The sequence below is a fragment of the Sphaerodactylus townsendi genome, linkage group LG08 (assembly GCF_021028975.2).
Source record: "Sphaerodactylus townsendi isolate TG3544 linkage group LG08, MPM_Stown_v2.3, whole genome shotgun sequence".
Taxonomy (NCBI): domain Eukaryota; kingdom Metazoa; phylum Chordata; class Lepidosauria; order Squamata; family Sphaerodactylidae; genus Sphaerodactylus; species Sphaerodactylus townsendi.
The window spans coordinates 107,407,378-107,434,822 of NC_059432.1; the positions used below are offsets into that span (position 1 = coordinate 107,407,378).

At 79.6% G+C, this 27,445-nt stretch overlaps 1 protein-coding gene across 1 annotated transcript in view; it reads left to right on the forward strand.

The window, feature by feature from the left end:
- CHRD (chordin) overlaps positions 1–27,445 on the forward strand; it is a 75,148-nt gene that overhangs the window by 42,682 nt on the left and 5,021 nt on the right. Inside the window, exons 6-11 of the mRNA XM_048506944.1 lie at positions 19,264–19,321; positions 20,257–20,463; positions 23,653–23,746; positions 24,687–24,743; positions 25,138–25,241; positions 25,469–25,571. Coding sequence (XP_048362901.1) covers positions 19,264–19,321; positions 20,257–20,463; positions 23,653–23,746; positions 24,687–24,743; positions 25,138–25,241; positions 25,469–25,571 — 623 coding nt within the window. The remainder of the gene's footprint in view (positions 1–19,263; positions 19,322–20,256; positions 20,464–23,652; positions 23,747–24,686; positions 24,744–25,137; positions 25,242–25,468; positions 25,572–27,445) is intronic.

The following is a 27,445-nucleotide window of genomic DNA, read 5'->3' on the forward strand; positions in this document are numbered from 1 at the left end:
GGGGGGGGGGGTGGGGGGGGGGGGGGGTGGGGGGGGGGGGGGGTGGGGGGGGGGGGGGGTGGGGGGGGGGGGGGGTGGGGGGGGGGGGGGGTGGGGGGGGGGGGGGGTGGGGGGGGGGGGGGGTGGGGGGGGGGGGGGGTGGGGGGGGGGGGGGGTGGGGGGGGGGGGGGGTGGGGGGGGGGGGGGGTGGGGGGGGGGGGGGGTGGGGGGGGGGGGGGGTGGGGGGGGGGGGGGGTGGGGGGGGGGGGGGGTGGGGGGGGGGGGGGGTGGGGGGGGGGGGGGGTGGGGGGGGGGGGGGGTGGGGGGGGGGGGGGGTGGGGGGGGGGGGGGGTGGGGGGGGGGGGGGGTGGGGGGGGGGGGGGGTGGGGGGGGGGGGGGGTGGGGGGGGGGGGGGGTGGGGGGGGGGGGGGGTGGGGGGGGGGGGGGGTGGGGGGGGGGGGGGGTGGGGGGGGGGGGGGGTGGGGGGGGGGGGGGGTGGGGGGGGGGGGGGGTGGGGGGGGGGGGGGGTGGGGGGGGGGGGGGGTGGGGGGGGGGGGGGGTGGGGGGGGGGGGGGGTGGGGGGGGGGGGGGGTGGGGGGGGGGGGGGGTGGGGGGGGGGGGGGGTGGGGGGGGGGGGGGGTGGGGGGGGGGGGGGGTGGGGGGGGGGGGGGGTGGGGGGGGGGGGGGGTGGGGGGGGGGGGGGGTGGGGGGGGGGGGGGGTGGGGGGGGGGGGGGGTGGGGGGGGGGGGGGGTGGGGGGGGGGGGGGGTGGGGGGGGGGGGGGGTGGGGGGGGGGGGGGGTGGGGGGGGGGGGGGGTGGGGGGGGGGGGGGGTGGGGGGGGGGGGGGGTGGGGGGGGGGGGGGGTGGGGGGGGGGGGGGGTGGGGGGGGGGGGGGGTGGGGGGGGGGGGGGGTGGGGGGGGGGGGGGGTGGGGGGGGGGGGGGGTGGGGGGGGGGGGGGGTGGGGGGGGGGGGGGGTGGGGGGGGGGGGGGGTGGGGGGGGGGGGGGGTGGGGGGGGGGGGGGGTGGGGGGGGGGGGGGGTGGGGGGGGGGGGGGGTGGGGGGGGGGGGGGGTGGGGGGGGGGGGGGGTGGGGGGGGGGGGGGGTGGGGGGGGGGGGGGGTGGGGGGGGGGGGGGGTGGGGGGGGGGGGGGGTGGGGGGGGGGGGGGGTGGGGGGGGGGGGGGGTGGGGGGGGGGGGGGGTGGGGGGGGGGGGGGGTGGGGGGGGGGGGGGGTGGGGGGGGGGGGGGGTGGGGGGGGGGGGGGGTGGGGGGGGGGGGGGGTGGGGGGGGGGGGGGGTGGGGGGGGGGGGGGGTGGGGGGGGGGGGGGGTGGGGGGGGGGGGGGGTGGGGGGGGGGGGGGGTGGGGGGGGGGGGGGGTGGGGGGGGGGGGGGGTGGGGGGGGGGGGGGGTGGGGGGGGGGGGGGGTGGGGGGGGGGGGGGGTGGGGGGGGGGGGGGGTGGGGGGGGGGGGGGGTGGGGGGGGGGGGGGGTGGGGGGGGGGGGGGGTGGGGGGGGGGGGGGGTGGGGGGGGGGGGGGGTGGGGGGGGGGGGGGGTGGGGGGGGGGGGGGGTGGGGGGGGGGGGGGGTGGGGGGGGGGGGGGGTGGGGGGGGGGGGGGGTGGGGGGGGGGGGGGGTGGGGGGGGGGGGGGGTGGGGGGGGGGGGGGGTGGGGGGGGGGGGGGGTGGGGGGGGGGGGGGGTGGGGGGGGGGGGGGGTGGGGGGGGGGGGGGGTGGGGGGGGGGGGGGGTGGGGGGGGGGGGGGGTGGGGGGGGGGGGGGGTGGGGGGGGGGGGGGGTGGGGGGGGGGGGGGGTGGGGGGGGGGGGGGGTGGGGGGGGGGGGGGGTGGGGGGGGGGGGGGGTGGGGGGGGGGGGGGGTGGGGGGGGGGGGGGGTGGGGGGGGGGGGGGGTGGGGGGGGGGGGGGGTGGGGGGGGGGGGGGGTGGGGGGGGGGGGGGGTGGGGGGGGGGGGGGGTGGGGGGGGGGGGGGGTGGGGGGGGGGGGGGGTGGGGGGGGGGGGGGGTGGGGGGGGGGGGGGGTGGGGGGGGGGGGGGGTGGGGGGGGGGGGGGGTGGGGGGGGGGGGGGGTGGGGGGGGGGGGGGGTGGGGGGGGGGGGGGGTGGGGGGGGGGGGGGGTGGGGGGGGGGGGGGGTGGGGGGGGGGGGGGGTGGGGGGGGGGGGGGGTGGGGGGGGGGGGGGGTGGGGGGGGGGGGGGGTGGGGGGGGGGGGGGGTGGGGGGGGGGGGGGGTGGGGGGGGGGGGGGGTGGGGGGGGGGGGGGGTGGGGGGGGGGGGGGGTGGGGGGGGGGGGGGGTGGGGGGGGGGGGGGGTGGGGGGGGGGGGGGGTGGGGGGGGGGGGGGGTGGGGGGGGGGGGGGGTGGGGGGGGGGGGGGGTGGGGGGGGGGGGGGGTGGGGGGGGGGGGGGGTGGGGGGGGGGGGGGGTGGGGGGGGGGGGGGGTGGGGGGGGGGGGGGGTGGGGGGGGGGGGGGGTGGGGGGGGGGGGGGGTGGGGGGGGGGGGGGGTGGGGGGGGGGGGGGGTGGGGGGGGGGGGGGGTGGGGGGGGGGGGGGGTGGGGGGGGGGGGGGGTGGGGGGGGGGGGGGGTGGGGGGGGGGGGGGGTGGGGGGGGGGGGGGGTGGGGGGGGGGGGGGGTGGGGGGGGGGGGGGGTGGGGGGGGGGGGGGGTGGGGGGGGGGGGGGGTGGGGGGGGGGGGGGGTGGGGGGGGGGGGGGGTGGGGGGGGGGGGGGGTGGGGGGGGGGGGGGGTGGGGGGGGGGGGGGGTGGGGGGGGGGGGGGGTGGGGGGGGGGGGGGGTGGGGGGGGGGGGGGGTGGGGGGGGGGGGGGGTGGGGGGGGGGGGGGGTGGGGGGGGGGGGGGGTGGGGGGGGGGGGGGGTGGGGGGGGGGGGGGGTGGGGGGGGGGGGGGGTGGGGGGGGGGGGGGGTGGGGGGGGGGGGGGGTGGGGGGGGGGGGGGGTGGGGGGGGGGGGGGGTGGGGGGGGGGGGGGGTGGGGGGGGGGGGGGGTGGGGGGGGGGGGGGGTGGGGGGGGGGGGGGGTGGGGGGGGGGGGGGGTGGGGGGGGGGGGGGGTGGGGGGGGGGGGGGGTGGGGGGGGGGGGGGGTGGGGGGGGGGGGGGGTGGGGGGGGGGGGGGGTGGGGGGGGGGGGGGGTGGGGGGGGGGGGGGGTGGGGGGGGGGGGGGGTGGGGGGGGGGGGGGGTGGGGGGGGGGGGGGGTGGGGGGGGGGGGGGGTGGGGGGGGGGGGGGGTGGGGGGGGGGGGGGGTGGGGGGGGGGGGGGGTGGGGGGGGGGGGGGGTGGGGGGGGGGGGGGGTGGGGGGGGGGGGGGGTGGGGGGGGGGGGGGGTGGGGGGGGGGGGGGGTGGGGGGGGGGGGGGGTGGGGGGGGGGGGGGGTGGGGGGGGGGGGGGGTGGGGGGGGGGGGGGGTGGGGGGGGGGGGGGGTGGGGGGGGGGGGGGGTGGGGGGGGGGGGGGGTGGGGGGGGGGGGGGGTGGGGGGGGGGGGGGGTGGGGGGGGGGGGGGGTGGGGGGGGGGGGGGGTGGGGGGGGGGGGGGGTGGGGGGGGGGGGGGGTGGGGGGGGGGGGGGGTGGGGGGGGGGGGGGGTGGGGGGGGGGGGGGGTGGGGGGGGGGGGGGGTGGGGGGGGGGGGGGGTGGGGGGGGGGGGGGGTGGGGGGGGGGGGGGGTGGGGGGGGGGGGGGGTGGGGGGGGGGGGGGGTGGGGGGGGGGGGGGGTGGGGGGGGGGGGGGGTGGGGGGGGGGGGGGGTGGGGGGGGGGGGGGGTGGGGGGGGGGGGGGGTGGGGGGGGGGGGGGGTGGGGGGGGGGGGGGGTGGGGGGGGGGGGGGGTGGGGGGGGGGGGGGGTGGGGGGGGGGGGGGGTGGGGGGGGGGGGGGGTGGGGGGGGGGGGGGGTGGGGGGGGGGGGGGGTGGGGGGGGGGGGGGGTGGGGGGGGGGGGGGGTGGGGGGGGGGGGGGGTGGGGGGGGGGGGGGGTGGGGGGGGGGGGGGGTGGGGGGGGGGGGGGGTGGGGGGGGGGGGGGGTGGGGGGGGGGGGGGGTGGGGGGGGGGGGGGGTGGGGGGGGGGGGGGGTGGGGGGGGGGGGGGGTGGGGGGGGGGGGGGGTGGGGGGGGGGGGGGGTGGGGGGGGGGGGGGGTGGGGGGGGGGGGGGGTGGGGGGGGGGGGGGGTGGGGGGGGGGGGGGGTGGGGGGGGGGGGGGGTGGGGGGGGGGGGGGGTGGGGGGGGGGGGGGGTGGGGGGGGGGGGGGGTGGGGGGGGGGGGGGGTGGGGGGGGGGGGGGGTGGGGGGGGGGGGGGGTGGGGGGGGGGGGGGGTGGGGGGGGGGGGGGGTGGGGGGGGGGGGGGGTGGGGGGGGGGGGGGGTGGGGGGGGGGGGGGGTGGGGGGGGGGGGGGGTGGGGGGGGGGGGGGGTGGGGGGGGGGGGGGGTGGGGGGGGGGGGGGGTGGGGGGGGGGGGGGGTGGGGGGGGGGGGGGGTGGGGGGGGGGGGGGGTGGGGGGGGGGGGGGGTGGGGGGGGGGGGGGGTGGGGGGGGGGGGGGGTGGGGGGGGGGGGGGGTGGGGGGGGGGGGGGGTGGGGGGGGGGGGGGGTGGGGGGGGGGGGGGGTGGGGGGGGGGGGGGGTGGGGGGGGGGGGGGGTGGGGGGGGGGGGGGGTGGGGGGGGGGGGGGGTGGGGGGGGGGGGGGGTGGGGGGGGGGGGGGGTGGGGGGGGGGGGGGGTGGGGGGGGGGGGGGGTGGGGGGGGGGGGGGGTGGGGGGGGGGGGGGGTGGGGGGGGGGGGGGGTGGGGGGGGGGGGGGGTGGGGGGGGGGGGGGGTGGGGGGGGGGGGGGGTGGGGGGGGGGGGGGGTGGGGGGGGGGGGGGGTGGGGGGGGGGGGGGGTGGGGGGGGGGGGGGGTGGGGGGGGGGGGGGGTGGGGGGGGGGGGGGGTGGGGGGGGGGGGGGGTGGGGGGGGGGGGGGGTGGGGGGGGGGGGGGGTGGGGGGGGGGGGGGGTGGGGGGGGGGGGGGGTGGGGGGGGGGGGGGGTGGGGGGGGGGGGGGGTGGGGGGGGGGGGGGGTGGGGGGGGGGGGGGGTGGGGGGGGGGGGGGGTGGGGGGGGGGGGGGGTGGGGGGGGGGGGGGGTGGGGGGGGGGGGGGGTGGGGGGGGGGGGGGGTGGGGGGGGGGGGGGGTGGGGGGGGGGGGGGGTGGGGGGGGGGGGGGGTGGGGGGGGGGGGGGGTGGGGGGGGGGGGGGGTGGGGGGGGGGGGGGGTGGGGGGGGGGGGGGGTGGGGGGGGGGGGGGGTGGGGGGGGGGGGGGGTGGGGGGGGGGGGGGGTGGGGGGGGGGGGGGGTGGGGGGGGGGGGGGGTGGGGGGGGGGGGGGGTGGGGGGGGGGGGGGGTGGGGGGGGGGGGGGGTGGGGGGGGGGGGGGGTGGGGGGGGGGGGGGGTGGGGGGGGGGGGGGGTGGGGGGGGGGGGGGGTGGGGGGGGGGGGGGGTGGGGGGGGGGGGGGGTGGGGGGGGGGGGGGGTGGGGGGGGGGGGGGGTGGGGGGGGGGGGGGGTGGGGGGGGGGGGGGGTGGGGGGGGGGGGGGGTGGGGGGGGGGGGGGGTGGGGGGGGGGGGGGGTGGGGGGGGGGGGGGGTGGGGGGGGGGGGGGGTGGGGGGGGGGGGGGGTGGGGGGGGGGGGGGGTGGGGGGGGGGGGGGGTGGGGGGGGGGGGGGGTGGGGGGGGGGGGGGGTGGGGGGGGGGGGGGGTGGGGGGGGGGGGGGGTGGGGGGGGGGGGGGGTGGGGGGGGGGGGGGGTGGGGGGGGGGGGGGGTGGGGGGGGGGGGGGGTGGGGGGGGGGGGGGGTGGGGGGGGGGGGGGGTGGGGGGGGGGGGGGGTGGGGGGGGGGGGGGGTGGGGGGGGGGGGGGGTGGGGGGGGGGGGGGGTGGGGGGGGGGGGGGGTGGGGGGGGGGGGGGGTGGGGGGGGGGGGGGGTGGGGGGGGGGGGGGGTGGGGGGGGGGGGGGGTGGGGGGGGGGGGGGGTGGGGGGGGGGGGGGGTGGGGGGGGGGGGGGGTGGGGGGGGGGGGGGGTGGGGGGGGGGGGGGGTGGGGGGGGGGGGGGGTGGGGGGGGGGGGGGGTGGGGGGGGGGGGGGGTGGGGGGGGGGGGGGGTGGGGGGGGGGGGGGGTGGGGGGGGGGGGGGGTGGGGGGGGGGGGGGGTGGGGGGGGGGGGGGGTGGGGGGGGGGGGGGGTGGGGGGGGGGGGGGGTGGGGGGGGGGGGGGGTGGGGGGGGGGGGGGGTGGGGGGGGGGGGGGGTGGGGGGGGGGGGGGGTGGGGGGGGGGGGGGGTGGGGGGGGGGGGGGGTGGGGGGGGGGGGGGGTGGGGGGGGGGGGGGGTGGGGGGGGGGGGGGGTGGGGGGGGGGGGGGGTGGGGGGGGGGGGGGGTGGGGGGGGGGGGGGGTGGGGGGGGGGGGGGGTGGGGGGGGGGGGGGGTGGGGGGGGGGGGGGGTGGGGGGGGGGGGGGGTGGGGGGGGGGGGGGGTGGGGGGGGGGGGGGGTGGGGGGGGGGGGGGGTGGGGGGGGGGGGGGGTGGGGGGGGGGGGGGGTGGGGGGGGGGGGGGGTGGGGGGGGGGGGGGGTGGGGGGGGGGGGGGGTGGGGGGGGGGGGGGGTGGGGGGGGGGGGGGGTGGGGGGGGGGGGGGGTGGGGGGGGGGGGGGGTGGGGGGGGGGGGGGGTGGGGGGGGGGGGGGGTGGGGGGGGGGGGGGGTGGGGGGGGGGGGGGGTGGGGGGGGGGGGGGGTGGGGGGGGGGGGGGGTGGGGGGGGGGGGGGGTGGGGGGGGGGGGGGGTGGGGGGGGGGGGGGGTGGGGGGGGGGGGGGGTGGGGGGGGGGGGGGGTGGGGGGGGGGGGGGGTGGGGGGGGGGGGGGGTGGGGGGGGGGGGGGGTGGGGGGGGGGGGGGGTGGGGGGGGGGGGGGGTGGGGGGGGGGGGGGGTGGGGGGGGGGGGGGGTGGGGGGGGGGGGGGGTGGGGGGGGGGGGGGGTGGGGGGGGGGGGGGGTGGGGGGGGGGGGGGGTGGGGGGGGGGGGGGGTGGGGGGGGGGGGGGGTGGGGGGGGGGGGGGGTGGGGGGGGGGGGGGGTGGGGGGGGGGGGGGGTGGGGGGGGGGGGGGGTGGGGGGGGGGGGGGGTGGGGGGGGGGGGGGGTGGGGGGGGGGGGGGGTGGGGGGGGGGGGGGGTGGGGGGGGGGGGGGGTGGGGGGGGGGGGGGGTGGGGGGGGGGGGGGGTGGGGGGGGGGGGGGGTGGGGGGGGGGGGGGGTGGGGGGGGGGGGGGGTGGGGGGGGGGGGGGGTGGGGGGGGGGGGGGGTGGGGGGGGGGGGGGGTGGGGGGGGGGGGGGGTGGGGGGGGGGGGGGGTGGGGGGGGGGGGGGGTGGGGGGGGGGGGGGGTGGGGGGGGGGGGGGGTGGGGGGGGGGGGGGGTGGGGGGGGGGGGGGGTGGGGGGGGGGGGGGGTGGGGGGGGGGGGGGGTGGGGGGGGGGGGGGGTGGGGGGGGGGGGGGGTGGGGGGGGGGGGGGGTGGGGGGGGGGGGGGGTGGGGGGGGGGGGGGGTGGGGGGGGGGGGGGGTGGGGGGGGGGGGGGGTGGGGGGGGGGGGGGGTGGGGGGGGGGGGGGGTGGGGGGGGGGGGGGGTGGGGGGGGGGGGGGGTGGGGGGGGGGGGGGGTGGGGGGGGGGGGGGGTGGGGGGGGGGGGGGGTGGGGGGGGGGGGGGGTGGGGGGGGGGGGGGGTGGGGGGGGGGGGGGGTGGGGGGGGGGGGGGGTGGGGGGGGGGGGGGGTGGGGGGGGGGGGGGGTGGGGGGGGGGGGGGGTGGGGGGGGGGGGGGGTGGGGGGGGGGGGGGGTGGGGGGGGGGGGGGGTGGGGGGGGGGGGGGGTGGGGGGGGGGGGGGGTGGGGGGGGGGGGGGGTGGGGGGGGGGGGGGGTGGGGGGGGGGGGGGGTGGGGGGGGGGGGGGGTGGGGGGGGGGGGGGGTGGGGGGGGGGGGGGGTGGGGGGGGGGGGGGGTGGGGGGGGGGGGGGGTGGGGGGGGGGGGGGGTGGGGGGGGGGGGGGGTGGGGGGGGGGGGGGGTGGGGGGGGGGGGGGGTGGGGGGGGGGGGGGGTGGGGGGGGGGGGGGGTGGGGGGGGGGGGGGGTGGGGGGGGGGGGGGGTGGGGGGGGGGGGGGGTGGGGGGGGGGGGGGGTGGGGGGGGGGGGGGGTGGGGGGGGGGGGGGGTGGGGGGGGGGGGGGGTGGGGGGGGGGGGGGGTGGGGGGGGGGGGGGGTGGGGGGGGGGGGGGGTGGGGGGGGGGGGGGGTGGGGGGGGGGGGGGGTGGGGGGGGGGGGGGGTGGGGGGGGGGGGGGGTGGGGGGGGGGGGGGGTGGGGGGGGGGGGGGGTGGGGGGGGGGGGGGGTGGGGGGGGGGGGGGGTGGGGGGGGGGGGGGGTGGGGGGGGGGGGGGGTGGGGGGGGGGGGGGGTGGGGGGGGGGGGGGGTGGGGGGGGGGGGGGGTGGGGGGGGGGGGGGGTGGGGGGGGGGGGGGGTGGGGGGGGGGGGGGGTGGGGGGGGGGGGGGGTGGGGGGGGGGGGGGGTGGGGGGGGGGGGGGGTGGGGGGGGGGGGGGGTGGGGGGGGGGGGGGGTGGGGGGGGGGGGGGGTGGGGGGGGGGGGGGGTGGGGGGGGGGGGGGGTGGGGGGGGGGGGGGGTGGGGGGGGGGGGGGGTGGGGGGGGGGGGGGGTGGGGGGGGGGGGGGGTGGGGGGGGGGGGGGGTGGGGGGGGGGGGGGGTGGGGGGGGGGGGGGGTGGGGGGGGGGGGGGGTGGGGGGGGGGGGGGGTGGGGGGGGGGGGGGGTGGGGGGGGGGGGGGGTGGGGGGGGGGGGGGGTGGGGGGGGGGGGGGGTGGGGGGGGGGGGGGGTGGGGGGGGGGGGGGGTGGGGGGGGGGGGGGGTGGGGGGGGGGGGGGGTGGGGGGGGGGGGGGGTGGGGGGGGGGGGGGGTGGGGGGGGGGGGGGGTGGGGGGGGGGGGGGGTGGGGGGGGGGGGGGGTGGGGGGGGGGGGGGGTGGGGGGGGGGGGGGGTGGGGGGGGGGGGGGGTGGGGGGGGGGGGGGGTGGGGGGGGGGGGGGGTGGGGGGGGGGGGGGGTGGGGGGGGGGGGGGGTGGGGGGGGGGGGGGGTGGGGGGGGGGGGGGGTGGGGGGGGGGGGGGGTGGGGGGGGGGGGGGGTGGGGGGGGGGGGGGGTGGGGGGGGGGGGGGGTGGGGGGGGGGGGGGGTGGGGGGGGGGGGGGGTGGGGGGGGGGGGGGGTGGGGGGGGGGGGGGGTGGGGGGGGGGGGGGGTGGGGGGGGGGGGGGGTGGGGGGGGGGGGGGGTGGGGGGGGGGGGGGGTGGGGGGGGGGGGGGGTGGGGGGGGGGGGGGGTGGGGGGGGGGGGGGGTGGGGGGGGGGGGGGGTGGGGGGGGGGGGGGGTGGGGGGGGGGGGGGGTGGGGGGGGGGGGGGGTGGGGGGGGGGGGGGGTGGGGGGGGGGGGGGGTGGGGGGGGGGGGGGGTGGGGGGGGGGGGGGGTGGGGGGGGGGGGGGGTGGGGGGGGGGGGGGGTGGGGGGGGGGGGGGGTGGGGGGGGGGGGGGGTGGGGGGGGGGGGGGGTGGGGGGGGGGGGGGGTGGGGGGGGGGGGGGGTGGGGGGGGGGGGGGGTGGGGGGGGGGGGGGGTGGGGGGGGGGGGGGGTGGGGGGGGGGGGGGGTGGGGGGGGGGGGGGGTGGGGGGGGGGGGGGGTGGGGGGGGGGGGGGGTGGGGGGGGGGGGGGGTGGGGGGGGGGGGGGGTGGGGGGGGGGGGGGGTGGGGGGGGGGGGGGGTGGGGGGGGGGGGGGGTGGGGGGGGGGGGGGGTGGGGGGGGGGGGGGGTGGGGGGGGGGGGGGGTGGGGGGGGGGGGGGGTGGGGGGGGGGGGGGGTGGGGGGGGGGGGGGGTGGGGGGGGGGGGGGGTGGGGGGGGGGGGGGGTGGGGGGGGGGGGGGGTGGGGGGGGGGGGGGGTGGGGGGGGGGGGGGGTGGGGGGGGGGGGGGGTGGGGGGGGGGGGGGGTGGGGGGGGGGGGGGGTGGGGGGGGGGGGGGGTGGGGGGGGGGGGGGGTGGGGGGGGGGGGGGGTGGGGGGGGGGGGGGGTGGGGGGGGGGGGGGGTGGGGGGGGGGGGGGGTGGGGGGGGGGGGGGGTGGGGGGGGGGGGGGGTGGGGGGGGGGGGGGGTGGGGGGGGGGGGGGGTGGGGGGGGGGGGGGGTGGGGGGGGGGGGGGGTGGGGGGGGGGGGGGGTGGGGGGGGGGGGGGGTGGGGGGGGGGGGGGGTGGGGGGGGGGGGGGGTGGGGGGGGGGGGGGGTGGGGGGGGGGGGGGGTGGGGGGGGGGGGGGGTGGGGGGGGGGGGGGGTGGGGGGGGGGGGGGGTGGGGGGGGGGGGGGGTGGGGGGGGGGGGGGGTGGGGGGGGGGGGGGGTGGGGGGGGGGGGGGGTGGGGGGGGGGGGGGGTGGGGGGGGGGGGGGGTGGGGGGGGGGGGGGGTGGGGGGGGGGGGGGGTGGGGGGGGGGGGGGGTGGGGGGGGGGGGGGGTGGGGGGGGGGGGGGGTGGGGGGGGGGGGGGGTGGGGGGGGGGGGGGGTGGGGGGGGGGGGGGGTGGGGGGGGGGGGGGGTGGGGGGGGGGGGGGGTGGGGGGGGGGGGGGGTGGGGGGGGGGGGGGGTGGGGGGGGGGGGGGGTGGGGGGGGGGGGGGGTGGGGGGGGGGGGGGGTGGGGGGGGGGGGGGGTGGGGGGGGGGGGGGGTGGGGGGGGGGGGGGGTGGGGGGGGGGGGGGGTGGGGGGGGGGGGGGGTGGGGGGGGGGGGGGGTGGGGGGGGGGGGGGGTGGGGGGGGGGGGGGGTGGGGGGGGGGGGGGGTGGGGGGGGGGGGGGGTGGGGGGGGGGGGGGGTGGGGGGGGGGGGGGGTGGGGGGGGGGGGGGGTGGGGGGGGGGGGGGGTGGGGGGGGGGGGGGGTGGGGGGGGGGGGGGGTGGGGGGGGGGGGGGGTGGGGGGGGGGGGGGGTGGGGGGGGGGGGGGGTGGGGGGGGGGGGGGGTGGGGGGGGGGGGGGGTGGGGGGGGGGGGGGGTGGGGGGGGGGGGGGGTGGGGGGGGGGGGGGGTGGGGGGGGGGGGGGGTGGGGGGGGGGGGGGGTGGGGGGGGGGGGGGGTGGGGGGGGGGGGGGGTGGGGGGGGGGGGGGGTGGGGGGGGGGGGGGGTGGGGGGGGGGGGGGGTGGGGGGGGGGGGGGGTGGGGGGGGGGGGGGGTGGGGGGGGGGGGGGGTGGGGGGGGGGGGGGGTGGGGGGGGGGGGGGGTGGGGGGGGGGGGGGGTGGGGGGGGGGGGGGGTGGGGGGGGGGGGGGGTGGGGGGGGGGGGGGGTGGGGGGGGGGGGGGGTGGGGGGGGGGGGGGGTGGGGGGGGGGGGGGGTGGGGGGGGGGGGGGGTGGGGGGGGGGGGGGGTGGGGGGGGGGGGGGGTGGGGGGGGGGGGGGGTGGGGGGGGGGGGGGGTGGGGGGGGGGGGGGGTGGGGGGGGGGGGGGGTGGGGGGGGGGGGGGGTGGGGGGGGGGGGGGGTGGGGGGGGGGGGGGGTGGGGGGGGGGGGGGGTGGGGGGGGGGGGGGGTGGGGGGGGGGGGGGGTGGGGGGGGGGGGGGGTGGGGGGGGGGGGGGGTGGGGGGGGGGGGGGGTGGGGGGGGGGGGGGGTGGGGGGGGGGGGGGGTGGGGGGGGGGGGGGGTGGGGGGGGGGGGGGGTGGGGGGGGGGGGGGGTGGGGGGGGGGGGGGGTGGGGGGGGGGGGGGGTGGGGGGGGGGGGGGGTGGGGGGGGGGGGGGGTGGGGGGGGGGGGGGGTGGGGGGGGGGGGGGGTGGGGGGGGGGGGGGGTGGGGGGGGGGGGGGGTGGGGGGGGGGGGGGGTGGGGGGGGGGGGGGGTGGGGGGGGGGGGGGGTGGGGGGGGGGGGGGGTGGGGGGGGGGGGGGGTGGGGGGGGGGGGGGGTGGGGGGGGGGGGGGGTGGGGGGGGGGGGGGGTGGGGGGGGGGGGGGGTGGGGGGGGGGGGGGGTGGGGGGGGGGGGGGGTGGGGGGGGGGGGGGGTGGGGGGGGGGGGGGGTGGGGGGGGGGGGGGGTGGGGGGGGGGGGGGGTGGGGGGGGGGGGGGGTGGGGGGGGGGGGGGGTGGGGGGGGGGGGGGGTGGGGGGGGGGGGGGGTGGGGGGGGGGGGGGGTGGGGGGGGGGGGGGGTGGGGGGGGGGGGGGGTGGGGGGGGGGGGGGGTGGGGGGGGGGGGGGGTGGGGGGGGGGGGGGGTGGGGGGGGGGGGGGGTGGGGGGGGGGGGGGGTGGGGGGGGGGGGGGGTGGGGGGGGGGGGGGGTGGGGGGGGGGGGGGGTGGGGGGGGGGGGGGGTGGGGGGGGGGGGGGGTGGGGGGGGGGGGGGGTGGGGGGGGGGGGGGGTGGGGGGGGGGGGGGGTGGGGGGGGGGGGGGGTGGGGGGGGGGGGGGGTGGGGGGGGGGGGGGGTGGGGGGGGGGGGGGGTGGGGGGGGGGGGGGGTGGGGGGGGGGGGGGGTGGGGGGGGGGGGGGGTGGGGGGGGGGGGGGGTGGGGGGGGGGGGGGGTGGGGGGGGGGGGGGGTGGGGGGGGGGGGGGGTGGGGGGGGGGGGGGGTGGGGGGGGGGGGGGGTGGGGGGGGGGGGGGGTGGGGGGGGGGGGGGGTGGGGGGGGGGGGGGGTGGGGGGGGGGGGGGGTGGGGGGGGGGGGGGGTGGGGGGGGGGGGGGGTGGGGGGGGGGGGGGGTGGGGGGGGGGGGGGGTGGGGGGGGGGGGGGGTGGGGGGGGGGGGGGGTGGGGGGGGGGGGGGGTGGGGGGGGGGGGGGGTGGGGGGGGGGGGGGGTGGGGGGGGGGGGGGGTGGGGGGGGGGGGGGGTGGGGGGGGGGGGGGGTGGGGGGGGGGGGGGGTGGGGGGGGGGGGGGGTGGGGGGGGGGGGGGGTGGGGGGGGGGGGGGGTGGGGGGGGGGGGGGGTGGGGGGGGGGGGGGGTGGGGGGGGGGGGGGGTGGGGGGGGGGGGGGGTGGGGGGGGGGGGGGGTGGGGGGGGGGGGGGGTGGGGGGGGGGGGGGGTGGGGGGGGGGGGGGGTGGGGGGGGGGGGGGGTGGGGGGGGGGGGGGGTGGGGGGGGGGGGGGGTGGGGGGGGGGGGGGGTGGGGGGGGGGGGGGGTGGGGGGGGGGGGGGGTGGGGGGGGGGGGGGGTGGGGGGGGGGGGGGGTGGGGGGGGGGGGGGGTGGGGGGGGGGGGGGGTGGGGGGGGGGGGGGGTGGGGGGGGGGGGGGGTGGGGGGGGGGGGGGGTGGGGGGGGGGGGGGGTGGGGGGGGGGGGGGGTGGGGGGGGGGGGGGGTGGGGGGGGGGGGGGGTGGGGGGGGGGGGGGGTGGGGGGGGGGGGGGGTGGGGGGGGGGGGGGGTGGGGGGGGGGGGGGGTGGGGGGGGGGGGGGGTGGGGGGGGGGGGGGGTGGGGGGGGGGGGGGGTGGGGGGGGGGGGGGGTGGGGGGGGGGGGGGGTGGGGGGGGGGGGGGGTGGGGGGGGGGGGGGGTGGGGGGGGGGGGGGGTGGGGGGGGGGGGGGGTGGGGGGGGGGGGGGGTGGGGGGGGGGGGGGGTGGGGGGGGGGGGGGGTGGGGGGGGGGGGGGGTGGGGGGGGGGGGGGGTGGGGGGGGGGGGGGGTGGGGGGGGGGGGGGGTGGGGGGGGGGGGGGGTGGGGGGGGGGGGGGGTGGGGGGGGGGGGGGGTGGGGGGGGGGGGGGGTGGGGGGGGGGGGGGGTGGGGGGGGGGGGGGGTGGGGGGGGGGGGGGGTGGGGGGGGGGGGGGGTGGGGGGGGGGGGGGGTGGGGGGGGGGGGGGGTGGGGGGGGGGGGGGGTGGGGGGGGGGGGGGGTGGGGGGGGGGGGGGGTGGGGGGGGGGGGGGGTGGGGGGGGGGGGGGGTGGGGGGGGGGGGGGGTGGGGGGGGGGGGGGGTGGGGGGGGGGGGGGGTGGGGGGGGGGGGGGGTGGGGGGGGGGGGGGGTGGGGGGGGGGGGGGGTGGGGGGGGGGGGGGGTGGGGGGGGGGGGGGGTGGGGGGGGGGGGGGGTGGGGGGGGGGGGGGGTGGGGGGGGGGGGGGGTGGGGGGGGGGGGGGGTGGGGGGGGGGGGGGGTGGGGGGGGGGGGGGGTGGGGGGGGGGGGGGGTGGGGGGGGGGGGGGGTGGGGGGGGGGGGGGGTGGGGGGGGGGGGGGGTGGGGGGGGGGGGGGGTGGGGGGGGGGGGGGGTGGGGGGGGGGGGGGGTGGGGGGGGGGGGGGGTGGGGGGGGGGGGGGGTGGGGGGGGGGGGGGGTGGGGGGGGGGGGGGGTGGGGGGGGGGGGGGGTGGGGGGGGGGGGGGGTGGGGGGGGGGGGGGGTGGGGGGGGGGGGGGGTGGGGGGGGGGGGGGGTGGGGGGGGGGGGGGGTGGGGGGGGGGGGGGGTGGGGGGGGGGGGGGGTGGGGGGGGGGGGGGGTGGGGGGGGGGGGGGGTGGGGGGGGGGGGGGGTGGGGGGGGGGGGGGGTGGGGGGGGGGGGGGGTGGGGGGGGGGGGGGGTGGGGGGGGGGGGGGGTGGGGGGGGGGGGGGGTGGGGGGGGGGGGGGGTGGGGGGGGGGGGGGGTGGGGGGGGGGGGGGGTGGGGGGGGGGGGGGGTGGGGGGGGGGGGGGGTGGGGGGGGGGGGGGGTGGGGGGGGGGGGGGGTGGGGGGGGGGGGGGGTGGGGGGGGGGGGGGGTGGGGGGGGGGGGGGGTGGGGGGGGGGGGGGGTGGGGGGGGGGGGGGGTGGGGGGGGGGGGGGGTGGGGGGGGGGGGGGGTGGGGGGGGGGGGGGGTGGGGGGGGGGGGGGGTGGGGGGGGGGGGGGGTGGGGGGGGGGGGGGGTGGGGGGGGGGGGGGGTGGGGGGGGGGGGGGGTGGGGGGGGGGGGGGGTGGGGGGGGGGGGGGGTGGGGGGGGGGGGGGGTGGGGGGGGGGGGGGGTGGGGGGGGGGGGGGGTGGGGGGGGGGGGGGGTGGGGGGGGGGGGGGGTGGGGGGGGGGGGGGGTGGGGGGGGGGGGGGGTGGGGGGGGGGGGGGGTGGGGGGGGGGGGGGGTGGGGGGGGGGGGGGGTGGGGGGGGGGGGGGGTGGGGGGGGGGGGGGGTGGGGGGGGGGGGGGGTGGGGGGGGGGGGGGGTGGGGGGGGGGGGGGGTGGGGGGGGGGGGGGGTGGGGGGGGGGGGGGGTGGGGGGGGGGGGGGGTGGGGGGGGGGGGGGGTGGGGGGGGGGGGGGGTGGGGGGGGGGGGGGGTGGGGGGGGGGGGGGGTGGGGGGGGGGGGGGGTGGGGGGGGGGGGGGGTGGGGGGGGGGGGGGGTGGGGGGGGGGGGGGGTGGGGGGGGGGGGGGGTGGGGGGGGGGGGGGGTGGGGGGGGGGGGGGGTGGGGGGGGGGGGGGGTGGGGGGGGGGGGGGGTGGGGGGGGGGGGGGGTGGGGGGGGGGGGGGGTGGGGGGGGGGGGGGGTGGGGGGGGGGGGGGGTGGGGGGGGGGGGGGGTGGGGGGGGGGGGGGGTGGGGGGGGGGGGGGGTGGGGGGGGGGGGGGGTGGGGGGGGGGGGGGGTGGGGGGGGGGGGGGGTGGGGGGGGGGGGGGGTGGGGGGGGGGGGGGGTGGGGGGGGGGGGGGGTGGGGGGGGGGGGGGGTGGGGGGGGGGGGGGGTGGGGGGGGGGGGGGGTGGGGGGGGGGGGGGGTGGGGGGGGGGGGGGGTGGGGGGGGGGGGGGGTGGGGGGGGGGGGGGGTGGGGGGGGGGGGGGGTGGGGGGGGGGGGGGGTGGGGGGGGGGGGGGGTGGGGGGGGGGGGGGGTGGGGGGGGGGGGGGGTGGGGGGGGGGGGGGGTGGGGGGGGGGGGGGGTGGGGGGGGGGGGGGGTGGGGGGGGGGGGGGGTGGGGGGGGGGGGGGGTGGGGGGGGGGGGGGGTGGGGGGGGGGGGGGGTGGGGGGGGGGGGGGGTGGGGGGGGGGGGGGGTGGGGGGGGGGGGGGGTGGGGGGGGGGGGGGGTGGGGGGGGGGGGGGGTGGGGGGGGGGGGGGGTGGGGGGGGGGGGGGGTGGGGGGGGGGGGGGGTGGGGGGGGGGGGGGGTGGGGGGGGGGGGGGGTGGGGGGGGGGGGGGGTGGGGGGGGGGGGGGGTGGGGGGGGGGGGGGGTGGGGGGGGGGGGGGGTGGGGGGGGGGGGGGGTGGGGGGGGGGGGGGGTGGGGGGGGGGGGGGGTGGGGGGGGGGGGGGGTGGGGGGGGGGGGGGGTGGGGGGGGGGGGGGGTGGGGGGGGGGGGGGGTGGGGGGGGGGGGGGGTGGGGGGGGGGGGGGGTGGGGGGGGGGGGGGGTGGGGGGGGGGGGGGGTGGGGGGGGGGGGGGGTGGGGGGGGGGGGGGGTGGGGGGGGGGGGGGGTGGGGGGGGGGGGGGGTGGGGGGGGGGGGGGGTGGGGGGGGGGGGGGGTGGGGGGGGGGGGGGGTGGGGGGGGGGGGGGGTGGGGGGGGGGGGGGGTGGGGGGGGGGGGGGGTGGGGGGGGGGGGGGGTGGGGGGGGGGGGGGGTGGGGGGGGGGGGGGGTGGGGGGGGGGGGGGGTGGGGGGGGGGGGGGGTGGGGGGGGGGGGGGGTGGGGGGGGGGGGGGGTGGGGGGGGGGGGGGGTGGGGGGGGGGGGGGGTGGGGGGGGGGGGGGGTGGGGGGGGGGGGGGGTGGGGGGGGGGGGGGGTGGGGGGGGGGGGGGGTGGGGGGGGGGGGGGGTGGGGGGGGGGGGGGGTGGGGGGGGGGGGGGGTGGGGGGGGGGGGGGGTGGGGGGGGGGGGGGGTGGGGGGGGGGGGGGGTGGGGGGGGGGGGGGGTGGGGGGGGGGGGGGGTGGGGGGGGGGGGGGGTGGGGGGGGGGGGGGGTGGGGGGGGGGGGGGGTGGGGGGGGGGGGGGGTGGGGGGGGGGGGGGGTGGGGGGGGGGGGGGGTGGGGGGGGGGGGGGGTGGGGGGGGGGGGGGGTGGGGGGGGGGGGGGGTGGGGGGGGGGGGGGGTGGGGGGGGGGGGGGGTGGGGGGGGGGGGGGGTGGGGGGGGGGGGGGGTGGGGGGGGGGGGGGGTGGGGGGGGGGGGGGGTGGGGGGGGGGGGGGGTGGGGGGGGGGGGGGGTGGGGGGGGGGGGGGGTGGGGGGGGGGGGGGGTGGGGGGGGGGGGGGGTGGGGGGGGGGGGGGGTGGGGGGGGGGGGGGGTGGGGGGGGGGGGGGGTGGGGGGGGGGGGGGGTGGGGGGGGGGGGGGGTGGGGGGGGGGGGGGGTGGGGGGGGGGGGGGGTGGGGGGGGGGGGGGGTGGGGGGGGGGGGGGGTGGGGGGGGGGGGGGGTGGGGGGGGGGGGGGGTGGGGGGGGGGGGGGGTGGGGGGGGGGGGGGGTGGGGGGGGGGGGGGGTGGGGGGGGGGGGGGGTGGGGGGGGGGGGGGGTGGGGGGGGGGGGGGGTGGGGGGGGGGGGGGGTGGGGGGGGGGGGGGGTGGGGGGGGGGGGGGGTGGGGGGGGGGGGGGGTGGGGGGGGGGGGGGGTGGGGGGGGGGGGGGGTGGGGGGGGGGGGGGGTGGGGGGGGGGGGGGGTGGGGGGGGGGGGGGGTGGGGGGGGGGGGGGGTGGGGGGGGGGGGGGGTGGGGGGGGGGGGGGGTGGGGGGGGGGGGGGGTGGGGGGGGGGGGGGGTGGGGGGGGGGGGGGGTGGGGGGGGGGGGGGGTGGGGGGGGGGGGGGGTGGGGGGGGGGGGGGGTGGGGGGGGGGGGGGGTGGGGGGGGGGGGGGGTGGGGGGGGGGGGGGGTGGGGGGGGGGGGGGGTGGGGGGGGGGGGGGGTGGGGGGGGGGGGGGGTGGGGGGGGGGGGGGGTGGGGGGGGGGGGGGGTGGGGGGGGGGGGGGGTGGGGGGGGGGGGGGGTGGGGGGGGGGGGGGGTGGGGGGGGGGGGGGGTGGGGGGGGGGGGGGGTGGGGGGGGGGGGGGGTGGGGGGGGGGGGGGGTGGGGGGGGGGGGGGGTGGGGGGGGGGGGGGGTGGGGGGGGGGGGGGGTGGGGGGGGGGGGGGGTGGGGGGGGGGGGGGGTGGGGGGGGGGGGGGGTGGGGGGGGGGGGGGGTGGGGGGGGGGGGGGGTGGGGGGGGGGGGGGGTGGGGGGGGGGGGGGGTGGGGGGGGGGGGGGGTGGGGGGGGGGGGGGGTGGGGGGGGGGGGGGGTGGGGGGGGGGGGGGGTGGGGGGGGGGGGGGGTGGGGGGGGGGGGGGGTGGGGGGGGGGGGGGGTGGGGGGGGGGGGGGGTGGGGGGGGGGGGGGGTGGGGGGGGGGGGGGGTGGGGGGGGGGGGGGGTGGGGGGGGGGGGGGGTGGGGGGGGGGGGGGGTGGGGGGGGGGGGGGGTGGGGGGGGGGGGGGGTGGGGGGGGGGGGGGGTGGGGGGGGGGGGGGGTGGGGGGGGGGGGGGGTGGGGGGGGGGGGGGGTGGGGGGGGGGGGGGGTGGGGGGGGGGGGGGGTGGGGGGGGGGGGGGGTGGGGGGGGGGGGGGGTGGGGGGGGGGGGGGGTGGGGGGGGGGGGGGGTGGGGGGGGGGGGGGGTGGGGGGGGGGGGGGGTGGGGGGGGGGGGGGGTGGGGGGGGGGGGGGGCGGGGGCCGGGGGGCGGGTGGGGGGGGGGGGGGGTGGGGGTGGGGGGGTGGGGGGGGGGGGGAGGGGGGGGGGGGTGGGGGGGGGGAACAGGCAGGATGTGAAAGCAATGGCCTTAAGAACATAAGAAAGAGCCTGCTGGATCAGACCAGAGTCCATCTAGTCCAGCACTCTGCTACTCGCAGTGGCCCACCAGGTGCCTTTGGGAGCTCACAGGCAGGATGTGAAAGCAATGGCCTTAAGAACATAAGAAAGAGCCTGCTGGATCAGACCAGAGTCCATCTAGTCCAGCTCTCTGCTACTCGCAGTGGCCCACCAGGTGCCTTTGGAAGCTCACAGGCAGGATGTAAAAGCAATGGCCTTAAGAACATAAGAAAGAGCCTGCTGGATCAGACCAGAGTCCATCTAGTCCAGCTCTCTGCTACTCGCAGTGGCCCACCAGGTGCCTTTGGGAGCTCACATGCAGGAGGTGAAAGCAATGGCCTTCTGCTGCTGCTGCTCCTGAGCACCTGGTCTGCTAAGGCATTTGCAATCTCAGATCAAGGAGGATCAAGATTGGTAGCCAGAGATCGACTTCTCCTCCATAAATCTGTCCAAGCCCTTTTTAAAGCTATCCTGGTTAGTGGCCATCACCACCTCCTGTGGCAGCATATTCCAAACACCAATAAACGAGGCTTCTGTTAGCAAAGTATTGGTCCCTGTTATTCGAGCAAGACTAGGAACGGGACGGTGACGCGCTGCCTCTCGCTGGCAGTCTTCAAGCAGCAGGTGTGCAAACAATGGTCGGGGATGCGCTAATTTAAGCTGATCCTGCATTGAGCGAAGGATTGGACTAGGTGGCCTGTCTGGCCCCCCCAACTCTATGATTCTTGACTGTGAGAAAAGTGAAAAACTATTGGGAAGATTCACGTAGCCCCAGGCCTGCTCAGGAAAGGGGCAGATAAATGTTCAGGAGCCTTGGTCATTATGGGTTACAGAGGTGGGATCCAGCAGGTTCTGACCAGTTCCCGAGAGTGGGTTACTAATTATCTGTGTGTGCCAAGAGGGGGTTACTAATTGGGTCTGCTTTTCTGTTAGAAATTCCATTAGGTCCAAAAACCATAAAGTCCTGTTGTTTCCTATGTGGCTGGTTAGCAAAGGTAGAAAACGGGGTAATTCTCCCTGTCGGGCTGTTTTGAAAACATGTTTTAGAAATATGGTAAAGTTCCTTGTTTAAGGAAAGTATCCTTCTTTTGATTTCTAGAAACAAATTTAAGTATTATTAAGTATTTGACAGGCAGTCAGTTAGAGGAGAAGTAGTTGTTTCTGTTGGCAGTAGACGATAGGACTTGCTATAATGAGTTTAAATTATGGACAGAAAGATACCAGCTGGAAATTAGGAACTTTTTTTATAGTAGGAGTTTTTTTACAAGAACAGAGACATTATTAATGCCCCGCCCCCAGAATGCCTGGCCACGCCCCTGTCATGCCCCGCCCAGCCCCATTGGCGCTACACCACTGTTTGAATCCCACCCCCATGGGAACCTGTTACTAAAATTTTTGGATCCCACCACTGGTTACAAATACAGGGTTGTCATAAGCTAGCTGAGACTTGATGGTGCTTTCCACTACCATGATGGATCTTGAATACATCTGTGGTGCCCCTGATCCCATGGGCAAAATGCTTTCCTGCCCCTCACATCTAAACGCCTCCGGTCTTTCAGGTACACATTCCAAACCGCTGTGAGGCGGGGGGCCTCCGGTTGGCCCCTGAAGATGCGCAGGAGGAGAGGCCAAGTGAGCCCGTCACCAAGAGCCCTGAAGAGTTGAAGAAAGACCCCAATGCCTGCTTCTTTGAAGGACAGTATCGCGCTCACGGCTCCCGCTGGGCCCCAGACTACGACAGGAAATGCTCCGTTTGCAGTTGCCAGGTGGGTACGATAAAAGGCAGGGTGTGCTCGAAGCAGGGCCGGAGCTAGGGGGAACTGCGCCTGGGGCACGGATGCACCCTGCGCCCCGCACACCCCCACCCGCCAAGCCCCCGGAACTGCCCCGCACCGGCACGCACCCGGTGCATCATGCCCCCCCGTCCCCTTGGTGCTACACCACTGGCTCGAAGCACAAATGTAAAGACTGCTGTTGCTCCTGAGATCCCACTGCAGGGTGTATGGGTTTCCAGACCAAACCAGAGTACTGCCAGTTAAGATCCTTTCCTGAAGTCCAGGTCTGTGTGCTTGCAGAGAGGAGGCAGGTAGCAACTAGAGGCAAGGCCTTAACGGTGGTAGCCTTTGGAATGCCTTCCCCTGGAGGAACCGGGTTTCATTCTCAGCTCTGCCGCCTGAGCGGTGGAAGTTTATCTGGGGAATTCAGATTAGCCTGTTCACTCCCACACACGCCAGCAGGGTGACCTTGGACTAGTCACAGCTTCTCGGAGCTCTCTCAGCCCCACCTACCTCACAGGGGGGAAGGGCAAGGAGATTGTAAGCCCCTTTGAGTCTCCTACCGGAGAGAAAGGGAGGATATAAATCCAAACTATTATTATTATTATTTGGCTCCTACCCTCCTGTACTGTCTTTTAGCAGTCAGCCAAGCCCTTTCTCTCTGCCCAGGCTTTTAACTTTGGGCTCTGAAGCCTCCGCCTTTTTTTTAGCTGCTTATGACCCACTCTTTGCCTGGAGACTATATTACTAACATCATTTGAGACTGTCGTACGTTGTTATGCTCTATTTTGTTTCTGTTGACTTGTTTTTATTTATTTTATCGTCTTGACTTGTTTTTATTGGCTTGGCTTTATTGCTGTGATCTGTTTTGGTTTTTATTTATTTATTTATTTATAATTGGTCTTGTATACCGCCTTTCCCCCGAAGGGCTCTGGGCGGGGAACAACATGATAAAAACAATAATTACAATAAACCCCCATTAAAACAGATGAATAACAATGCATTGCAGTGGCGTCCAACATAAACCCAGACTTCATAAATCCACCCTGGAAAAACAAAACAGAGAAGTGAAGAACCCAGGAAGTAAAGGGGGAAGGGAGAAAGGAAGGGGCGGGGCGGGGCGGGGCGGGGCGGGGCGGGGCGGGGCGCACCTCAGCGGCCGGCCTCCCCAAACGCCCGGTGGAACAATTCGGTCTTACAGGCTGCTGAACTCTCCAAGGTCCCGCAGGGCCCGAATAGCTGGTGGTAAGGTGTTCCACCAGGCAGGGGCCAGGGACCACCAGCAAATTGGCCTCTGACGAACGTAGAGGCCGTGTAGGGACGTATGGGATAAGACGGTCCCGAAGGTACAAAGGTCCCAGGCCGCGTAAGGCCTTAAAGGTAAGCACCCATACCTTATGAATGATTCGGAACTCAACTGGAAGCCAATGCACAGGTTGGATGTGTTCTCTGAAAGCACCACTGGTGAGAACACGTGCCGCCGCATGCTGGACCAGCTTCATTTTTATGTAAAACAATACCACTATACACTCCCACATCTACAATTACATGAAAACAAAATAAAAAGAAGAAATCCAAAAAAGAACATAGGAAAAAATAAAACACACATTTTACAGTATCTTAACGCAACCTATTATAACTAACTAAACTAAACACCATAAAAACCATATAATGACTTCCGGCTATCTTATTGCTGAATTCTAATCCATCCTAGGTTTGTGCATTTATTTAAAATGAAACAATTCATCAATGAATTCATCAATTCATCAAGGAGCAGCAGTGGCGTAGGAGGTTAAGAGCTCGTGTATCTAATCTGGAGGAATCGGGTTTGATTCCCAGCTCTGCCGCCTGAACTGTGGAGGCTTCTCTGGGGAATTCAGATTAGCCTGTACACTCCCACACACGCCAGCTGGGTGACCTTGGGCTAGTCACAGCTTCTCGGAGCTCTCTCAGCCCCACCTACCTCACAGGGTGTTTGTTGTGAGGGGGGAAGGGCAAGGAGATTGTAAGCTCCTTTGAGTCTCCTGCAGGAGAGAAAGGGGGGATATAAATCCAAACTCTTCTTCTTCTTCTTCTTCTTCTTCTTACACACTATATCATTACTAATATTCTAATTCATTCTGCTCTTTTCTTTTCGATCTCAAATCCTGCAATTATTTCTCTACTACCTTCTGTGTTTTACTTTCTCTTCATGAAATTGTTAACTTTGCTATTTCCAAGTATTCTGTGACTTTCAATATTCAGCCTTCCTTTGTCGGTATTTTATTATCTCTCCATTTTTGTGCACGCAGTGTCCTTGCAGCAGTAGACAGATACATGAAAAGCAGTCTGTATTGATTTGGTTTATCACCTCCCAACAGAAAAACTTCAGAGTTAGGGTTGGTTGGTTGGTTGGTTGTGTTCTATTGTTTTTGTTGCAAGGCATGTCTGGAGTGACAGCATACACATTTTATGAATGAATAAGTGAGTGAATGAAGGAACAGACGGACAGACAAACCAGTTACCCATAAGGGAACAAACCAATCGGATCCTCTGTTAGTCCTCCCAGAAGGGGAGTTGTTCGCTCAGAAAAAAAAGAGACAGGAAAACACTGTTGTTCTAGTTCAGGGGTGTCCAACTCTGGCGCTTCAGATGTTCATAGACTACAATTCCCAGGGGCTGATGGGAATTGTAGTCCATGAACATCTGAAGCACCAGAGTTGGACACCTCTGTACTAATGGCTACTATGAACAATACTGAAGACCAAATTCAGCAGATCAAATTCAGATGAGCCACATAAAAAGCTTTTCAGGTCTTCTCTCGCAGCTGGAGTGCCCCTATGGGAGGGGACGGAGTTTGCAACAGCTGTCTAAATCATTTGAGGGCCAGGCAGCGCAGCTGGAAGAACCAATATTGTGGCTTGGCAGAAGGCAGTTTGTTACTCGGTTTATTGCCGATCCTGCGTGATGTTGAGGATCTGTGACCGAATTCCCCTAAGCCCCTAATCCGGGAACGAGTTGACTTGCTGCCACACTGCAGGAGCCCGAAAGTTAAGTTTTAAAAGTTTCTCAGAGGCCCAGACATGGAACTCTCAGCACCCCCCCCCCTTTGACACCTCAGATTCCTCTGTACTCAGCTTTTGTATCCGCCATCCCATGAATGACTGACCCTCCCCTTCCTGCATGTCTCCGCCTTGGCAGAAGCGCACCGTCATCTGTGACCCGGTCCTGTGCCAGCCCCTCAACTGCTCCCAGCCAGTTCACCTGGAGGACCAATGCTGCCCTGTGTGTGAAGGTGAGAAAGATGGGTCACAACAGGGTGATGTTTTTTAAAGGTTGTCTCCTTGAGATCCAGCGTGGCGTAGGAGGTTAAGAGCTCGTGTATCTAATCTGGAGGAACCGGGTTTGATTCCCAGCTCTGCCGCCTGAGCTGTGGAGGCTTCTCTGGGGAATTCAGATTAGCCTGATCACTCCCACACACGCCAGCTGGGTGACCTTGGGCTAGTCACAGCTTCTCGGAGCTCTCTCAGCCCCACCCACCTCACAGGGTGTTTGTTGTTATGGGGGGAAGGACAAGGAGATTGTAAGCCCCTTTGAGTCTCCTGCAGGAGAGAAGGGGGGGATATAAATCCAAACTCCTCCTCCTCCTCTTCTTCTTCTTCTTCTTCTTCTTCTTCTTCTTCTTCTTCTTCTTCTTCTTCTTCTTCTTCTTCTTCTTCTTCTTCTTCTTCTTCTTCTTCTTAAGAGCAGGTGGATTCTAATCTGGAGAACCGGGTTTGATTCCCCGCTCTTCCACCTGAGTGGTGGAGGCTGATCTGGCGATTCCTAGAGCCACCCTATGTCACTTCCAATTTTTTACCAGAAGCGATGTGATGCCAGCATTGTGCCCCCCCCCCATACTGCTACCCACAGCCCTCCCACCACTGTGGGGGATCAATGGTTCAAGTCAGGGCGTAGCAAGGGGGAACTGCGCCTGGAGCATGTGTGTCCTGCACCCCTGCCACACCCCCGTCTGCCACGCCATTCTCTGGAACACCCCCAGAAAGCCCACACCCCGCCTATGCATGGTGAATGCCACCCTGTCCCCTGGCAGCTACGCCACTGGTCCGAGCCCCAGCAGGAAGTGGGGAAGGAGCAGGTCCTCCGTGGTCCTAGAGGAGGTTTTATCAGACCCTGGCGTGATGGCCACTGATGTCTCTGTCTGTGATCATCCGACATTATTTCTTCTTGAACAGAGAAGAAGGAAATCCTAGAAGGGCAGAGAGCTGAGAAGGCCCGGGATAGCAGTGAAGGTAAGCGGGAGGATGGCGACTGAAAATGCATGAGCCTTTTGAGGGGCGGCGGAGGGCTGGTTTGTCTTTCCACAAAGGTAAATGCTCTGCGATCCCAACTCTACAATCCTTCACTGGGAAATCAGATTTGCAAATGACTTGCAGAAAGACCTTCTGTGTTGGTGCTGGAACCTCCTTAAAGGTACCTGTGCATTGCAGGGGGGGGCAGTCTTTTTGTAGCTTTGCACATTCCACGAAGAGTCAAAGGTCAAAACGCTTCATCGCTTCAGATGGCGGCCCTCTTGGGCTGCCCCTTTTGGAAAATTCTGGTCGCGGCACTCCAGGAGCAATACCCACTCTCGCCCCTAGGGGCAGGAGAAGCTCTCCGACTTCCTCCCTCCTTCTCACGCTGCAGGTTGTTACTTTGACGGTGACAAGACGTGGCGAGGGGCAGGCACCCGCTGGCACCCCGTGGTCCCCCCTTTCGGCCTCATCAAATGCGCCGTTTGCACGTGCAAGGTGAGATGGGCCGGCCCCAGGGCAAGGCTTGCGTCCGATGCATTTTTATCCCACCTTCCCTGCGAGGTGGGCGAGGCTGAGCCCAAGTCCCCCAAGGAGCAACTTGGAAGAGTGGGGATTCGAACCCAGGTCTCCCGGCTCCGACGAGAGTCAAGAGCATCTCTCAGAGTTGGCCCCTCAGGCACCAGAGTTCCCATTCTTACCCAGGGGCTGTTGTCTCCGCACAGGGAGCCACCGGGGAAGTTCACTGCGAGAAGGTGCAGTGCCCGCGCCTGACCTGCAGCAACCCCATCCGCGCCAGCCCGTCTGACTGCTGCAAGCAGTGCCCAGGTGAGCTGCGCGTGCCGGGCTGCGCTCTGCTTCCCTTCCACGGCTCCGCTACATCCCTGGGGCAGGCTGACCACTCCTGTGAGCTCCCGGCAGGACAGCTGTCACTTAAAGAAAGGGTCCGGTTACCAAATTCCTGCAGATTGGAGGGTGAAGTTTGGGGAGGATTCCAGCTGGGTATACTGCAGCCTTCCACAGCAGCCATTTTCTCCAGGAGAACAGATCTCTGTTGCCCCCACCTGTCACCCTAGGTAAGAAGCAGAATAATAATTGCCCGTCTGCTTGTTGAAACCCCCCCCCCTTTGGCAAAGTTTCATATCACTTTTCAAGGGTGTTTTTTAATACTTCGGTGCATCCCATATAGCAGCGATGGCGAACCTTTTCCAGACCGAGTGCCCAAACTGCAACCCAAAACCCACTTATGTATCGCAAAGTGCCCACGCGGCAATTTAACCTGAATACTGAGGTTTTAGTTTAGAAAAAATTGTTGACTTCAAGGCGCGCATTACTCGGGAGTAAGTTTGGTGGTTGTCGGTGGCTTTGCTTTGAAGCCACCGTGCAACTTTCCGAATTAGTGAATCACAACCTAGGAGGGTTTAGAAGCAAGCCCCATTGCCAGCAACCGAACTTACTCCCAAGAAAAGGATTGTGCTTTAGTTCTGCCCATGAAAATCTGTGGGGTTTAACAGCACTTAACAGGGTTACCTACAGATCGTTCCCAGCGGCCCAGGTGTGAGTGTGGGGGGGGGCGATTTTCCACCCACCCACCCCCACATGATGAACTCTGTGCGAGTGTGCCCACAGAGAGGGCTCTGAGTGCCACCTCTGGCACCCGTGCCAGAGGTTCGCCACCACTGTCCTAAACAAAAATCCAGGCACAATCTCCAAGCAGCCAAGGATTATTTTGGCTTCTGAGTTGGTACACAGTGTGTGGGCCGTTTGAGGGAATAGTTCAGCAAGGCTGTTTCTCACGGAAGGGGCATCTTGGTGTCCTCCCAGGCGCAGATGGCTGGCTCCCGGGAAGATAAGCAGACCAGAGCAAAGTTCACAGACTAGTTTATCCCTGGGTGAAACTATCAGAAGGCAGAGATCTGTAAAGCCACAGAGGAAGGTTGCCATCTTTGGGTTGGGGAATTCCTGGAGATTTCAGGGGTACCGCCTTGGGAGAGGAGGGGATCAATTTACACAATAACATATTAATTTACATTATTTGTCGTCTTTCTTATTCACTGGGACTTAAGGCGGATTACCCGGAATACGTCAAACACAGTCAACGGGATGGGACAGTCAATAAACAATTAAATATGATTTGGATTGCAGAACCAATCCGAAGTCCAAAAAAACAGAACCAAAACGAAGCATCGGTGTTAATGTGGACATTAAATGAGGCAGAATTACATAGTAGCATCCAACTGACACTAAACTATCGGCAGTAGCGTAAGCCACATTCCCTGATAATTTACCCAACTAACTGTGAATAATTTTGGGTAGGGTTGCCATATGGCCAGTGTGGAAAAGCCTTCTTGAATAATTTCGTTTTGCACGTGTAACCTCTATCTGTGGGTTCTGTGGGGCAGAACTTGGAAGGAGTTGCAAAGAACTAAATTTAAAACAAAATGCTTTACTTCCTGAACAAATAACACTTTTAACATGAACATTTCACATTAACAATTTACAGTCCTTTTAGGTTGCATTTCAAGTCCTTCTATTTACAATCTACTGATCATGCCAAGTCCAATTCTTCCTGCTGGTGGTTGGCTTATGAAGACTTCAGAGGCTTGGTGAACGGGATCCAAGATGATGAAGGTCCCCAAAAGAACTCCCATCAACTACATACACAGAAAGCCCTGAAACAATAAATTCTAACATTTACAATA